We start from the raw sequence: 17,728 nt of genomic DNA, 5'->3' as shown, positions 1-17,728 counted from the left end.
GCATGAGCCTCCAAGCTGAGGGGCCACAGCGGTTATGAGCTCGGTACAGCCGTACGAGACTACCAGCAGTGGATAATAAAAAACAGCCTGCAGCCTCGCTCTGTGAGACCTGCTGCAGAGGTGGGGGGCTCTGTCTAGAATGTCTGGAAAACACAAGACAGGGGTTCAGCCTGGGGAGACTCCAGGCTGAGGCACCACCACCTAAGAACCATTACAGTATGGGTCTGTGCCGGTTCAGGCAATATGAGCCTACATGCAGAACATGTAGTGTACAGCCTTGGAGCTTTGCTCCTAGTGAGACATGCTGCTGAGGAGGATGTACTATAATAAAGAATTAACTCCTTCACAATGCCCTGATAGTATATAAAAGTGCACAACCAGAGGTTGTGACTTGTCAGGCCGCTATTGTGAGTGCCCCCCCAGGTTCCAAGCCTGGACCCCCAGCCAGAGATTCACTCCCTGCAGCCAGCGCCGATCAGCGTACTAAGAACGCTGAGAAAATGGCGCTAGAGTGAGGGGGGGGGCGGGGGTTAACCCAGGAGCGGGAATCGGAGGGCTAAGAAATGTACAGGGGAGGGAATCATCTCCTCAACAAGGAGTGTCCTCCCCTGTGCAGAGCGGCGGTTGGGCGGCGCTGCAGCGTCCCCCTGCATGACTGACATGCAGGGGAACGAGACGAAACTAGGCCGCGGCTGAAGCCGGGGCCTAGAGTTAAACATGCGGCCGGAAATCAGGCATCATCGGCGCGGTACACAGAAAAAAACAGTGGGACCGGCCGGAAACACAGTAAAAGCAGCATTATCAAAGCCAAACACTGTCCCCCTAATAAAGTGCCCCACATTGCAGAAGGACCCTCTGAATAACGTCTCTATACTTAGCTTTGAGACGCAGGGTCCAGTCCCTGGGTGGGGTGGGGGTCCAGTGCTCCGTCCAGCAGGGTCCTGTCAAAGGGCTGCGGATGGAGGCCGGTCTCCTGCAAAGCAGTGAGAACCGTGTTGGCTCTCACTTCAAGCCAGAGCCCCAGCATGGGATGGTGAAGGAGCGCGGCATGAAGGGCTCTTGCCCTGAATCAACCTTAACAGCACTGCCGCCAGGGGAGTGTGAAGGGACATGCCGGGGGTCCAGTGGACCCGCTTTTCTTCCAAATCTTTAGAAAAAATGAAAATCAAAAAAGGATGCATGTGTGTGTGTGATCCTCCTGACACAAAGCATGAAACTGGCTAGGACTGGCTAGCAGGGGGTGTATATACTGGGAGGGAGGAGCTACACGTTTTGAGTGTAGTAACTTTGTGTGTCCTCCGGGGGCAGTAGCTATACACCCATGGTCTGGGTCTCCCATAGGAACGATAAAGAAATGGAATTTCTCCTGCTGAGAAGCTGACTCCTCAATCTGAGGAGTTGGAGGAGAAAGATCCAAACACCTGATTGATGGACGCTATAAGGTCGTTTACTATGGCGTCCCCTTCAGGTGTATCAAGGTTGAGAGCGGCGTCAGAATCAGAGCCCTGATCTGCCACCTCCGCTTCATCCTCCAGAGAATCCTCATGCTGAGACCCTGAACACTGTGATGAAGTCGAGGGAAGCTCCCGGCGAGCCCGCTTAGGCGGTCTGGGACTGCGGTCCGTGTCAGAGTCCTCACCGTGGGACCTATGAGTCGCCCCAGGAGCACTTCGCTGCGCCGACCGACGGGGGTCTGAGTGAAAAGGTTCAACCGTGCCCGGGGCCTGTGCTACAGGTCTGGACTGCAAAGCTTCTAGTATCTTAGCAGACCATTTATCCATAGACTCAGAAAGTTTGTCAGCGAATACAGCAAACTCTGTCCCTGTCACCTGGACAGTGGCAGCAGGTGGTTCCACCTGGGCCGAGGGTCCCACCAGTGGCGGCGGCTCCGGCTGAGTGAGTGTCACAGGGGCCGAGCATTGCACACAATGAGGGTAGGTGGAACCTGCAGGTAGCATAGCCGCACATGAGGTACAGGTTGCAAAGTAAGCCTGTGCCCTGGCACCCTTGCTTTTTGCGGACGACATGCTGTTTACTCCTCTTAGAGCAATCAGAGAGGGTATATAGCCAAGCAATAGTGCAGCCGTACAGAGTAAATGTCTGCAATATAAGCATATAAATATACACTTCGGCACCCAGGGGGGTAAGCACCTAGTAACAGGTGCGGCTTACCGACCGCCCTCAGCGTTTGTGTGACCACCAGATTCCCTGCCTGGGCTCCCAGAGCTGTGGAGCTCGTCTCTGAAGTTCTCCGGCGTCAGAAGTGCTGATAGAAATGGCTGCCAGCGTTCTGAGAGGAGGAGGGAGCCGTGGGCGTGCCTTAGAAAGTGCGGGAATCTGGTGCCCCACGGTGCTCAATGAGGGGGGAGGAGGATACTAAGTATGCTCCAGCCCTCAGCGCTGACGTCCAGTGCAGCGTCCTGCCCTTACCCCTGACTGGCAGGCCCGGGGGCGGGGATATGCGGTACTAGGCCGCAAAAGCCGGGGACTCGAGTTATAAGCGCGGCCGGCAAACAAGCGCGGTCAGCGCGGTAGTCCCGGCGCACAAACACAACCAGCAGCTGCTACAGCGTCCAACAGACAGGCGCTGTATGCGCCGTCCCCAAGGGGACACAGAGTACCTCAGTGTAGCAGGGCCTGTCCCTGACGATACCCGGGCTCCTGTCCAGCAGATTCCCCCAGGGGCTGCGGAGGGAGCACGGTCCCAGTGCCTGGTGACCGTTTAGGATCCCACTTCACCCAGAGCCCCTAAGGGATGGGGAAGGAAAACAGCATGTGGCTCCTGCCTGTGTACCCGCAATGGGTACCTCAACCTTAACAGCACCGCCGACCAGAGTGGGGTGAGAAGGGAGCATGCCGGGGGCCCTGTTATGGGCCCTCTTTTCTTCCATCCGATATAGTCAGCAGCTGCTGCCGACTAAATTGTGGAGCTTGCCTCCTTCAACACAAAGCATAAAAACTGATGGGCCCGTGATGCACGGGAGGGTGTATAGCAGAGGGGAGGGGTTACACTTTTTAAAGTGTAATACTTTGTGTGGCCTCCGGAGGCAGTAGCTATACACCCAATTGTCTGGGTCTCCCAATGGAGCGACAAAGAAGTTGACATTTGAAATGACTTTTGTTTGGTGCCATGTCTGATCTGCTTTTTTTAAACAAAAGTAAACAACTGAATGAACATCCTCAGAGCCAGGTGAGTCCATAGTTTTTGCCAGGGGTTGTAGTAGAACTCCGAAAGCTAACCCTGCCCTCCCCACAGCTCGCTGTGTAATGTCTAAACACACTGAGCTGCTAATCACAGCAGGTGGCGTGCCGGACTAGTTGACCCCAAGATGACCTAGTCCCGCAGTGATAATCTCCTGAAGCTAAAACAAACATTGCAGGTAAACAACAGCACATAGTGGGATAATAGACATTGCTGAATTCTTTGAGTTAACCCTTACATCATGCTGTCTTCAGATTACATAGCAAAAACTTGCTGACAGATTCCCTTGAAGTGCGATGCCCCTGCACGGCGAGACACTGTTTCGGATTGGACAAGGTTAGCATGTAATGGCGGGGCAAGAGCAGTGAAACATCAATGTATTCTTCTGTAACGCTATCAAAAAGGCTGGACGGGCATATTTCATTGTCTGTACATGGACCACAACTCCCATACTGAGCTCAGGTCTCATATGTGTCTATGAGGGCGGAAGTTCAGGTTAGGAGACCTCGGTCAGTCCGGGCATTGTGAAATAAGCTTGTGGGAATCTGGCCTAATGGTAATGAAGAACAGAGAAGAAGTAGAGGGCATGACACCATTATCACCTGTCAAGGGACTGCGTAATTTTGCAAATAACGTTTTATCACTTGGCTTCTTTGCATCGTCTTTAAGGGAATCTGTAATGAGAAATAAAAAAAAAAAATGAGAGAAATTTGCTGTCTATAGAAATCATTACAAGGCTTCTAAAATGGACAAAAATGACATAAAAACGCAACTTCTCAAGACGTGTTTAATTCATAAGTGAATACAATAAAGGATTCATAAGATATCATCCCAAAAGGGTCATGCTTACGAGAACAATCTTATGTTATTAGGTTTTAGTGCAAATATGCCTAACTGGGCCTGGGGTGGAGTTGTGCCAGGGCTCCTGTACACGAGACTGACGATATTGGGGGCTTAAGATGACAGTCTCATGTATCGGTGGCTTAAAGCACCACTCTAGCAGTTTTTTTTTTTATTATTATTTCACCGCTGGAGTGGTGGTTTAAATGCAAGTCGCCTGCATTAAACTCACTTGCTTCCGTCTTCATCCTTTTTGGGCGCCATTTTGTGCCCGTAACGTCAAAATAGTCAGAAATCAGAAGTTCCATCACAAGAACTCAATGCAAGTCCATGAGAGGCAGAACCAGGCCAGAACGAGATACTTAAAGACTTGTAATGCATTGTGACCTCCATGAAACACTGGAGCAGCCGGCAGGTCAAACAATGGAGACCAACCAAAGCGGCAGCAATAACAGATGAAGAAACCAGAGGGAAAGTATAAGACAGAGGCATGGGGGCTTAGATTTAAAGCACCACTTCAGCACTGATATTTAAAAAAAAAAAAAAACACCAAACCGCTGGAGTGGTGATTTAGATCTTGGTCCACACTGACGTCACGCTCCATCAGACAGGTTGGGGTTCTTGTGTAACAGTGCGCGAGTCGCTTTTTTTAATTTTACAACACACAGCTAGGGCAATAAATGTGTGGATGAAGGACCACCACATCAAAACCCTGTAATGGCCAATCTCCAGACCTGAACCCCATTGAAAACCTCTGGATTATAATCAAGAGGAAGATGGATAGTCACAAGCCGTGAAACAAAGAACTGCTTACATTTTTGCACCAAGAATGGCATAAGGTCATCTAAAAGCAGTGTGAAAGACTGATGGAAAGCATGCCAAGACGCATGAAAGCTGGGATTAAAAATCATGGTTATTCCACAAAATATTGATTTCTGAACTCCTCCTGAGTTACAACATTAGTATTGTTTTTTTCTAAATGATTATGAACTTGTTTTCTTGCATTATTTGAGGTCTGAAAGCAATGCATTGGGAGATTCGGAGTAATTCGGAGACGTTGTCAGTAGTTTATAGAATAAAAAAACTATTTACATTTTACTAAAAAATCTAAAGAGAAAAATCAGAAAAGCTGACAATATTGCAGTGGTCTCTTAATTTTTGCCAGAGCTGTATATTACAAAAAAAAAAAAAAACCACCATGTCCATTGTATAAAAAACACGTGTTACTGAATGGGAAACAAAATTAGAAATGTATTTTGTTGGTCATTTCAAAATAAATAAATAATGGGCAAAGCAGACACTTATTTCCCCGAATATGCTCTATATCAGGGGAGAATGACTGACAAACATTACACCCCATTTATTACAAAAGAAAGATGCAAAATTTACTTTAGCAGATCAAGAAAAAAAAACAAAAACGCACAGCTCTAAAAACCACAAGAACAAAAAAATGTTCAGTTGCCGGAGGGGGCTCAGTGGCCAGTGGGGGGTGGGGCGGGGGCATCAGTGGGAGGCTCAGTGGGGCAAGGAGGGGGATCAGTGGGAGGCTCAGTGGAGCAGGGAGGGGGTTCAGTGATCAGTGGGAGGCTCAGTGGTCGGTGGGAGGCTCGGTGGGAGGCCCAGTGGGGCAGAGAGGGGGGGGGGGTATCAGTGGGAGGCTCAGTGGGAGGCTCAGTGGGGCAGGGATGGGGGGGGAATCAGTGGGAGGCTCAGTGGGGCAGGGATGGGGGGGGAATCAGTGGGAGGCTCAGTGGGGCAGGGATGGGGGGGGAATCAGTGGGAGGCTCAGTGGGGCAGGGAGGGGGGGGGAATCAGTGGGAAGCTCAGTGGGACAGGGAGGGGGCTCAGTGGGAGGCTCAGTGTGGCAGGGAGGGGGATCAGTGGAAGGCTCAGTGTGGCAGGGAGGGGGATCAGTGGGAGGCTCAGTGGCAGGGAGGGGGGGGGGTCAGTGGGAGGGTCAGTGGGAGGCTCAGTGGGGCGGGGGGGGGATCAGTGGAAGGCTCAGTGGGGCGGGGGGGGGATCAGTGGAAGGCTCAGTGGGGCGGGGGGGATCAGTGGGAGGCTCAGTGGGGCGGGGGGGGATCAGTGGGAGGCTCAGTGGGGCGGGGGGGGGATCAGTGGGAGGCTCAGTGGGACGGGGGGGGATCAGTGGGAGGCTCAGTGGGGCGGATCAGTGGGAGGCTCAGTGTGGCAGGGAGGGGGATCAGTGGGAGGCTCAGTGTGGCAGGGAGGGGGGGGGGTCAGTGGGAGGCTCAGTGGGGCGGGGGGGATCAGTGGGAGGCTCAGTGGGGCGGGGGGGATCAGTGGGAGGCTCAGTGGGGCGGGGGGGATCAGTGGGAGGCCCAGTGGGACGGGGGGGGATCAGTGGGAGGCTCAGTGGGACAGGGGTGGGATCAGTGGGAGGATCAGTGGGAGGATCAGTGGGAGGCTCAGTGGGGCAGGGGGGGAATCAGTGGGAGGCTCAGTGGGGCGGGGGGGAGGCTCAGTGGGGCGGGGCGGGGGGGAGGCTCAGTGGGGCGGGGCAGAGTGGGGCGGGGCAGGGCAGGGCGGGGCGGGGGGGGGAAGTGGGAGGCTCAGTGGGGCGGGGTGGGAGGATCAGTGGGGCAGGGAGGGGGCTCAGTGGTCGGCTCAGTGGGCCGGTGGCCGCACACCACAGGGTTACACGCAGACCTGGGGCCGGTACAGCATTGTACTCCATCATTAACATAAGGAAACTCTTGAACCAATCAGCTCCCGCCTCTCATTATCATATATAGTTTAGAAAATGAAAGCTTCCACCCGATTGGCTCCTATCCACAGCAGTTGCTCTTCTCTTGCGCTAGCTCCTGTGCGCTGCTTATACTGTGACCTTCATGTTACTTCATGAAGAGGAAGAACCACAAGAAAACACAGCTCTGCTTCTATTAGAAGTTGCATGCTGGTTGCTTCCATGCTTGTCCCAACACACAAACACTACAGTTGCGCTTGCACGAATAATCTATAGCAAAGACGCACAATATGAACGCGCACGTTACCGCAGCCGTGTGTACCTGGAGCTATCAGCACCCACTGATCGCTGTGCGTATACACAGGCTTCTTCCTCCTGGTCGCCATGGTACAAGCAGCACTGGCCTGCAAAAACTTGGCGCTCTCCGGACGAGTCCACACACCTGGGAAAAGAGGGGAGGATGACGACTTGTTTTATCGTTAGTTGCTCTAAATACCCGTCCACAGAGGCAGAACTGAGGGAATCAGTCCCAGCACTATACACCACATGACATGTGCATAATGTCAGACTGTGAGATCCGCAGCATCACACAGAACACCCCCCTATAGTGAGAGAATGGTAGCGTCCGAGCGCGGCGAGTAGCTTATACCCAGCCGGCTTCCTGCCATAGTAGAGAGAGGGTAGTGAGATGTATACAGAGAGTAGTGACGTACACAGACGGCTGAGACGTGTATACAGATAGTATACATGTATAGAGACATCGGTGTATGCAGAGTAGTGACGTGCACAGAGGGCAGTGACCTATATACAGAGAGTAGTACGATGCTGAAGTTGGTTTCTTATTCGTCCAGTTTCTTATTCGGCAATTTAGTTTTTTCAGTTTTTTATGCATTTATCAACAAAAATGACACATCACAATAATAAAATACAATGCACTGATGTGCCCTAATATAAATACACTCAAAACCAGCTGCGAAAATTATAAAAGTGGCAAAAAAATGGGCATCAAAGTGGGCACCAAAGTAAGTTAGTGAAAGGGTTAAATGGCTTTGGGCCACTGATCTAACAACACAATTGCATATCTAGTGATGCCCCTAATCAAACTCAAGTGTCATCAGCCTGGCCCAAAGGGGTTCTGGGCATCAAAACTGGCATCAAAGTGGGCACACATCCAATTTTCACAGATTTGAATAAGTAACTGGTGTTTTTGAGGTGTTAAATGGCTTTGGGCCACTGATCTCACACCACATTTACATACCTAGTGATGCCACACATCAAATTCAGATCACTCCATCCTGGCCCAAACAGGTTCTGGGCATCAGAACTGTCATCAAATTGGGCAAAACCCCAGTTTTCACAGATTTGAATAAGTAACCAGTGTTTTTGAGGGGTTAAATGGCTTTGGGCCACTGATCTCACACCACACTTACATACCTAGTGATGACACACATCAAATTCAGATCACTTCAGCCTGTCCCAAACAGGTTCTGGGCATCAGAACTGGCATCAAAGTGGGCAAAACCCCAGTTTTCACAGATTTGAATAAGTAACCAGTGTTTTTGAGGGGTTAAATGGCTTTGGGCCACTGATCTCACACCACATTTACATACCTAGTGATGACACACATTAAATTCAGATCACTTCAGCCTGGCCCAAACAGGTTCTGGGCATCAGAACTGGCATCAAAGTGGGCAAAACCCCAGTTTTCACAGATTTGAATAAGTAACCAGTGTTTTTGAGGGGTTAAATGGCTTTGGGCCACTGATCTAACACCACATTTACATACCTAGTGATGCCGCACATCAAATTCAGATCACTCCAGCCTGGCCCAAACAGGTTCTGGGCATCAGAACTGGCATCAAAGTGGGCAACACCCCAGTTTTCACAGATTTGAATAAGTAACCAGTGTTTTTGAGGGGTTAAATGGCTTTGCGCCACTGATCTCACACCACATTTACATACCTAGTGATGCCACACATCAAATGGAGATCACTCCAGCCTGGCCCAAATAGGTTCTGGGCATCAGAACTGGCATGAAATTGGGCAAAACCCCAGTTATCACAGATTTGAATAAGTAACCAGTGTTTTTGAGGGGTTAAATGGCTTTGGGCCACTGATCTCACACCACATTTACATACCTAGTGATGCCACACATCAAATGGAGATCACTCCAGCCTGGCCCAAATAGGTTCTGGGCATCAGAACTGGCATCAAATTGGGCAAAACCCCAGTTATCACAGATTTGAATAAGTAACCAGTGTTTTTGAAGGGTTAAATGGCTTTGGGCCACTGATCTCACACCACATTTACATACCTAGTGATGACACACATCAAATTCAGATCACTTCAGCCTGGCCCAAACAGGTTCTAGGCATCAGAACTGGCATCAAAGTGGGCAAAACCCCAGTTTTCACAGATTTGAATAAGTAACTGATGTTTTTGAGGGGTTAAATGGCTTTGGGCCACTGATCTCAAACAAAAATTACATACCTAGTGATGACACACATCAAATTCAGATCACTCCAGCCTGGCCCAAACAGGTTCTGGGCATCAGAACTGGCATCAAAGTGGGCAAAACCCCAGTTTTCACAGATTTGAATAAGTAACCAGGGTTTTTGAGGGGTTAAATGGCTTTGTGCCACTGATCTCACACAAACCTTACATACCTAGTGATGACACACATCAAATTCAGATCACTCCAGCCTTGCCCAAACAGGTTCTGGGCATCAGAACTGGCATCAAAGTGGGCAAAACCCCAGTTTTCACAGATTTGAATAAGTAACCAGTGTTTTTGAGGTGTTAAATGGCTTTGGGCCACTGATCTCACACCACACTTACATACCTAGTGATGACACACATCAAATTCAGATCACTCCAGCCTGGCCCAAACAGGTTCTGGGCATCAGAACTGGCATCAAAGTGGGCAAAACCCCAGTTTTCATAGATTTGAATAAGTAACTGGTGTTTTTGAGGGGTTAAATGGCTTTGGGCCACTAATCTCACACCACATTTACATACCTAGTGATGTCACACATCAAATTCAGATCACTCCAGCCTGGCCCAAACAGGTTCTGGGCATCAGAACTGGCATCAAAGTGGGCAAAACCCCAGTTTTCACAGATTTGAATAAGTAACCAGTGTTTTTGAGGGGTTAAATGGCTTTGGGCCACTGATCTCACACCACATTTACATACCTATTGATGCCCAGAACCTGTTTGGGCCAGGCTGGAGTGATCTGATATTGATGTGTGGCATCACTAGGTATGTAAATGTTTTGTGAGATCAGTGGCCCAAAGCCATTTAACCCCTCAAAAACACTGGTTACTTATTCAAATCTGTGAAAACTGGGGTTTTGCCCACTTTGATGCCAGTTCTGATGCCCAGAACCTGTTTGGGCCAGGCTGGAGTGATCTGAATTTGATGTGTGTCATCACTAGGTATGTAAATGTGGTGTGAGATCAGTGGCCCAAAGCCATTTAACCCTTCAAAAACATCAGTTACTTATTCAAATCTGTGAAATCTGGGGTTTTGCCCACTTTGATGCCAGTTCTGATGCCCAGAACCTGTTTGGGCCAGGCTGGAGTGATCTGAATTTGATGTGTGTCATCACTAGGTATGTAAATGTGGTGTGAGATCAGTGGCCCAAAGCCATTTAACCCCTCAAAAACACTGGTTACTTATTCAAATCTATGAAAACTGGGGTTTTGCCCACTTTGATGCCAGTTCTGATGCCCAGAACCTGTTTGGGCCAGGCTGGAGTGATCTGAATTTGATGTGTGTCATCACTAGGTATGTAAGTGTGGTGTGAGATCAGTGGCCCAAAGCCATTTAACCCCTCAAAAACATCAGTTACTTATTCAAATCTGTGAAAACTGGGGTTTTGCCCACTTTGATGCCAGTTCTGATGCCCAGAACCTGTTTGGGCCAGGCTGGAGTGATCTGAATTTGATGTGTGTCATCACTAGGTATGTAAATGTGGTGTGAGATCAGTGGCCTAAAGCCATTTAACCCCTCAAAAACACTGGTTACTTATTCAAATCTGTGAAAACTGAGGTTTTGCCCACTTTGATGCCAGTTCTGATGCCCAGAACCTGTTTGGGCCAGGCTGGAGTGATCTGAATTTGATGTGTGGCATCACTAGGTATGTAAATGTGGTGTGAGGTCAGTGGCCCAAAGCCATTTAACCCCTCAAAAACACTGGTTACTTATTCAAATCTGTGAAAACTGGGGTTTTGCCCACTTTGATGCCAGTTCTGATGCCCAGAACCTGTTTGGGCCAGGCTGGAGTGATCTGAATTTGATGTGTGTCATCACTAGGTATGTAAATGTGGTGCGAGATCAGTGGCCCAAAGCCATTTAACCCCTCAAAAACACTGGTTACTTATTCAAATCTGTGAAAACTGGGGTTTTGCCCAATTTGATGCCAGTTCTGATGCCCAGAACCTGTTTGGGCCAGGCTGGAGTGATCTGAATTTGATGTGTGGCATCACTAGGTATGTAAATGTGGTGTGAGGTCAGTGGCCCAAAGCCATTTAACCCCTCAAAAACACTGGTTACTTATTCAAATCGGTGAAATCTGGGGTTTTGCCCACTTTGATGCCAGTTCTGATGCCCAGAACCTGTTTGGGCCAGGCTGGAATGATCTTAATTTGATGTGTGGCATCACTAGGTATGGAAATGTGGTGTGAGATCAGTGGTCCAAAGCCATTTAACCCCACAAAAACACTGGTTACTTATTCAAATCTGTGAAAACTGGGGTTTTGCCCACTTTGATGCCAGTTCTGATGCCCAGAACCTGTTTGGGCCAGGCTGGAGTGATCTGAATTTGATGTGGGACATCAATAGGTATGTAAATGTGGTGTGAGGTCAGTGGCCCAAAGCCATTTAACCCCTCAAAAACACTGGTTACTTATTCAAATCTGTGAAAAGTGGGTTTTGTCCACTTTGATGCCAGTTCTGATGCCCAGAACCTGTTTGGGCCAGGCTAAAGTGATCTGAATTTTATGTGTGTCATCACTAGGTATGTAAATGTGGTGTGAGGTCAGTGGCCCAAAGCCATTTAACCCCTCAAAAACACTGGTTACTTATTCAAATCTGTGAAAACTGGGGTTTTGCCCACTTTGATGCTAGTTCTGATGCCCAGAACCTGTTTGGGCCAGGCTGGAGTGATCTGAATTTGATGTGTGGCATCACTAGGTATGTAAATGGGGTGTGAGATCAGTGGTCCAAAGCCATTTAACCCCTCAAAAACAGTGGTTACTTATTCAAATCTGTGAAAACTGGAGTTTTGCCCACTTTGATGCCAGTTCTGATGCCCAGAACCTGTTTGGGCCAAGCTGGAGTGATCTGAATTTGATGTGTGGCATCACTAGGTATGTAAATGTGGTGTGAGATCAGTGGCCCAATGCCATTTAACCCCTCAAAAACACCAGTTACTTATTGAAATCCGTGAAAATTGGCTGTGTGCCCACTTTGATGCCAGTTCTGATGCCCAGAACCCCTTTGGGCCAGGCTGGAGACACTTGAGTTTGATTAGAGGCATCACTAGATATGCAATTGTGTTGTTAGATCAGTGGCCCAAAGCCATTTAACCCTTTCACTAACATACTTCGGTGCCCACTTTGATGCCCATTTTTTTGCCAGTTTTATAATTTTCGCAGATGGTTTTGAGTGTATGTATATTAGGGTACATCAGTGCATTGTATTTTATTATTGTGATGTGTCATTTTTGTTGATAAATGCATAAAAAACTGAAAAAACTAAATTGCCGAATAAGAAACTGCCGAATAAGAAACCAACTTCAGCCCCGAATAAGAAACTGGACGAATAAGAAACCAACTTCAGCATCGTGAGAGTAGTGACGTACACAGAGGGCGGTGAGGTGTATAGAGAGTAGTGACGTACACAGAGGGCGGTGAGGTGTATACAGAGAGTAGTGACGTACACAGGGCGATGAGGTGTATACAGAGAGTAGTGACGTACACAGAGGGTGGTGAGGTGTATACAAACAGTAGTGACACAGATGGTGGTGAGGTGTATACAAACAGTAGTGACGTACACAGAGGTTGGTGAGGTGTATACAAACAGTAGTGACACAGATGGTGGTGAGGTGTATACAAACAGTAGTGACGTATACAGAGGGCAGTGAGGTGTATACAAACAGTAGTGACGTACACAGAAGAGCAGTGCATTTTTTGCTTGCACTATACTTATTAGTCCCTTTAGGAGGCTTGAATTTGTGATTGTCTGATTGCTTATACTGTATACAGTAATATCACGGTATTGCCGAACATGGTAAAAATCATGGTCTTTGAAGCCCGGCCATAGCTGGGTTTCAATGAGGTTTTCAATGACCGGTACTGAGGACTTCAACAGACCCACCCGGCTGTTATAGCAGTTTATCAGCACCCCGCGATTAAATCAAGGGACTGCTGATGGGAAGATAGAAAGATCCGCCCTGACGCCGGCCCACTGTTAATGCTGTTGTCAGAGTTTGACATCGTCATTTAGTAGGTTAACAGACGCGGGCTGCTGTTACAGGCAGATCCTGAGTATCACACAGCCATTATATGTTTGGTATGGGGCGAGCTTACGCCGTGTGCCCACTCCATACATCTGCTACCGACTTGCGCTGTAAATGTATGGTGGATGATGGTTAGGGGTTAATAATCTGTCCAAATCCACTGAGTTACTGAAAGGATTTTGATGCGAAAAATAAAATGAGCAAAACTCAAAATTGGCCAATGACATTTAAAGAAAGCCTGTCCCCCCGTTAAAATGCAAACTGAACTACCGTAATTAAACAGTTATATACGGGACTTAGCCCCTATGACAATTATTTGAAGTATATATTTCTCTGTTGTGATTAGTTTGAAACTATATAACATGCAAATGAAAAGGCTTCAGTGCACCCTTGGTGTGGCCAAGAGCTTTCACTGTTCGGTCCCCTCAATTTGCATAATGAGCAGTTCCCTGACTGATTGACAGCATTCATTTCACCAGAGTAAGCTCTGCCTGATCCCTACCCCTCCATGTGCACACTGAGTAGCAGGAGTCAGCGGGTCCCTCTTCCATCATTGCGTCCTGTCATGGCACCACCAGTTCTACACTCAGACGTGTAGCAGGCAGATAAGGTTATGTGCCCACGGGACAATGTACCCGCGGATATATCCGCAGGTACGTCCACAGGTTTCCCGCAGCAGCTCCCCGGAATTCACAGCTGTACATAGCTGCGGGATTCCAGCGAAATATCTGCGGAAAACCTGCGGGCATTTGTGCGACTTATGTACCGCCCCGCGCTCGGCTGCAGCCGAGCCGCTCGGATCCGGGCTTGTTGGTGGGTGGCTCGAGTGCCTCCGCACCCGGGGTCACTTCGCTCTGAAAGGGTGCTGGCGCTACTTAGTGGGGTGGTAGGTAGGTGTACGGCCGGAGCCGTGTTTAAGTTCGTGACGCCACCCACGGGTTGTGGTGAAGGTGGACACCACTGCTGCGGTTACTAGGTACCCGGGGCAGATGGTGATGCAGCAAGGTGTTAACCCCTCCGTGGGCAGGGGTGGTGGCCCCCGGGACCCGTTGGGGAGAGCTGGGCGGTGCAGAGCGGTGCGCGGCCGGATGGCATTGTTGTACTCACTGTTATTGACACACACAAGTCTCTGGTAAACAAAGTTGATGGTGGCCGGTGCCCGCAGCTGGCTGCGTCTGGTCCCCCACCCGGTTCGGTGGTCTTTGCCTTTCTCCTGCACCGTGTAGTGTATGTGTAGAATGCCTGCGCTTCAGCGACGGGAGCCCGCTCCCCGGCTGTGTGTATGTCGGGAGAGCCCATTTGCCCGCAGGCGCTGGCCCGTGGGATCTCTCTGCCTGTGCGGTGGCTTTCTATCCCCCTCGGTAGGCAGTTGTCTTCAGTCGGGACTTGGATGGGAAAGGACCTATAGTCCAGACCGCAATCAGTCAATTAACTCAGTCCAGTGGATTCTGGACCTCGTTTCAGGGTCTGAGTACCCTCCTGTGTGCTCCGGTTTCCAGTCGGTTCCCCCGGTCGGTACCGGCGGGCCACTACCCCGTCCCGGTCCACAACGGTTCCACTGAGCCGTCTTCCCGCCTCCTGCAGGCTAGGCCACCGTATGCCTCCTAGCCAAAGGTGCCTGGGCTCCAACCCCGGCACCTGTCAGACTGCTGCAGACCTGCTTCCACTCTCTTTCACTCCTGTCACTAATCTGCTCTTGTTTCCTGCCTCAGGCCCTCTGAACTCCTCGGTGGGCGTGGCCAACCGCCTGGCTTTGCCCCCTTGGTGTGTCCATCAAGCACTGAGGGAGGTGACTAGGTTTTATGGTTTGGATCAGGGTTCCCCAACTCCAGTCCTCGAGGGCCGCCAACAGTACATGTTTTCAGGATTTCCTTAGCATTGCATGGGTGTTGGAATCATCAACTGTGCAGGTGATTAAATTATCACATGTGCAATACTAAGGAAACCCTGAAAACATGCACTGTTGGCGGCCCTTGAGGACTGGAATTGGGGACCCATGGTTTGGATGGTGTTACCTTATTGGGGGACAGGGGTAGTGCGGGGGTCTACCTGTGACTACCTGGCTAGTCCAGGGCATCACACTTACATGCGGAAGTCCCGGCCTCTATCTCCATAGTGGAGAGGCGGGATTTCCGCAGGAATAATTGACATGCAGTTACATGCGGCTGCGGGACATTCGCAGCATATTCCGCAACCGCACATTCTGCAGCATGGACACACATTCCCCATGTCCCATAGGATAACATGGGGAGTGTATGTACTTTCTAAAACCTGCCGATTTATCTAGAAATTCAAGATAAATCCGCAGGTTTTCCGCAGCAAAATCCGCAGGTACAGAGTCCCGTGGGCACACAGGGCTATGTGCACACTTTGCAGATTTGTTTCCAGAATTTTCTGCACCAAAACTGCATCTCCAGGCAGGAAAATGCTGCAGCAAAAACGAGCGGTTTTGTCAGGATTTGCTGCATTTTTTTATGCGTTTTTTAATACATTTTTTTTCATTCCAGTAGTGAAAACGCATCTAAAAACAGAGAAAGAATTGACATGCTGCAGCCAAATCTGCAAGGAAAAAGTCCTGAACGTTTACACAACACTGCAGGATTCTCATTGACTTTGCTGCCAGGATTTCCTTGCAGATTTGTGAAAATCTGCAAGCAAAAACGCATGAAAAAAATGCAATGTGTGCACACAGTCTTAGAGGGGAGAGATGTCAGTTGGCTATGTGTGCACGCTGCATTTTTTGCCGCGTTTTTGCACATTTTTGGGTGTAGTTTTGGGCTCAAAACTGCATGAATTTCCTTCACCAGTTTTTTTGGCTGCGTTTTTGTGGTGACCACAAAGACGTTTTTCACCTATTGAGTTCAATGAGGTGTGGAAAACTGCAGTGAAAAACATAAGTTGTTATTTTACATTCGAATCGAGCGCAAAGGGGTAGGAGCAAGCGCTACTTACTCACCGATCACCGGGCGGCTATCACACTGCTGCTGCGGCAGCTCATTCATCTTCCAGAGCTGGCCGCTCATTAGGCTTATAACATATTCACTCCTTCCCTGCTCACTTGTGGCTGTGTTTGGTTGCAGGCAGACATGCCCCCACGCTTAATGACAGCTGTCTCACTGTCTCACTGCAACCAATCACAGCCGCCGGTGGGCGGGTTTATATCGGTCAGTAAAATAAATAAATTTTAAAAAGCGGCGTGCGGTGTCCCCAATTTTGATACCAGCCAAGGTATAGCCACATGGCATCTTGTGATCGTATTACAGGTGCGGAGAAGAGGGAGGGAGCAATTTCTCCCAATCTCCTCCGCTGTCTGTCTCTGCGTACATCGCACTGCAGTCGAATGACATGCGAGTGCAGTGCGATGTTTCACGCTGTCCCATAGACTTGTATGGTGATGCGTGAGGCGAGAATCGCTGCCAAACGCAGCATGCTGCGATTCATTCCACATGCTGCTATGGCATGAGAAATCAATTGCAGATGGATGCTGCCCCATAGTTTTGCACTGGTGCAAGTGCATTCCGATGTTTTGCCGGATTGCACTCGTCCGTGCAAGTCACAAGTGGAACTGTACTCTTACAGTCATGTGCTGACGATCTGCTTTTTATGATTCTTTCAATATTCAGTGAGAGAAGCAGGAAGAGAAGCTGGTCGATACATGACCATGAGTATGAAAATCAAATATGAATGTGCATATGATGACTGCTGAAGCCGGCAAGCAGACCTGGATACTGACAATGAGTATATTACACGCATCCAAGCGATGTAAGCACTGCCCCTCAATGCAAACAGTCAGCAGTCGCTTCACTCTCCCCGCCTTCGAATGTATCACATACAACCGGATGAAATGAAGGAGCAGCAGCTCTTGCTTTCACTGGATGTATATGAGTTTTTCAAAGAAGGGGAGAATAAAGCAAGATTGGCTGTAGGGATTGTGTCACATAATTGCCATGGGTGTGTCACGGGTGACAGAAAGTCCTGTGGTGTCCAGTTATAGAAGGTCTCAGTGTTTGGCTGACATACTCCCTGACCTATTAATCCCGCTTGGTGTATATGGTATCATATGTATCTTCTCTGCTTGGTTTTCATCCCTTTCCCTTTAGAACCCTGTGGACTTCCTCACCCTTTCAGCTGGTTTCATCAGTGCTTCCCTCTGCCAACAAGCTTTTTGGAGATGGAAATTTAATTTTCCAGCAGGACTTGGCACCTGTCCACACTGCCAAAAGTGCCAATACCTGGTTTAATAACCACAGTATCACTTTGCTTGATTGGCCAGCAAACTCGCCTCACCTAAACCCCATAGATTCTCTTTGGGGTATTATCAAGAGGAAGATGAGAGACACCAAACCCAACAATGCAGAAGAGCTGAAGGCTGCTATCAAAGCAACCTGTGCTTCCATAACACCTCAGCAGTGCCACAGGCTGATTGCCTCCATGCCACGCCGCATTGATGCAGTAA

The 17,728-nt window shown here is 49.2% G+C and overlaps 1 protein-coding gene across 2 annotated transcripts in view; it reads right to left on the bottom strand.

The window, feature by feature from the left end:
* Window positions 1-7,222, bottom strand: part of RNASEH2B (ribonuclease H2 subunit B) — a 107,558-nt gene extending 100,336 nt beyond the window's left edge. Inside the window, exons 1-2 of one of the 2 annotated variants that reach the window (XM_075334575.1) lie at window positions 7,072-7,222; window positions 3,805-3,876 (exon numbers count right to left, since the gene is read on the bottom strand). In XM_075334575.1, coding sequence (XP_075190690.1) covers window positions 3,805-3,876; window positions 7,072-7,135 — 136 coding nt within the window. In that variant the 5' untranslated portion in view covers window positions 7,136-7,222. The remainder of the gene's footprint in view (window positions 1-3,804; window positions 3,877-7,071) is intronic. The other variant, XM_075334574.1, reaches the window with a different exon arrangement.
* Window positions 7,223-17,728: the final 10,506 nt, after the last annotated feature.

Source organism: Anomaloglossus baeobatrachus, chromosome 2, assembly GCF_048569485.1.
Source record: "Anomaloglossus baeobatrachus isolate aAnoBae1 chromosome 2, aAnoBae1.hap1, whole genome shotgun sequence".
NCBI classification, from domain to species: domain Eukaryota; kingdom Metazoa; phylum Chordata; class Amphibia; order Anura; family Aromobatidae; genus Anomaloglossus; species Anomaloglossus baeobatrachus.
Note: the sequence above shows the minus strand (reverse complement) of the source record. Positions and strands in the feature narration are given on the sequence as shown.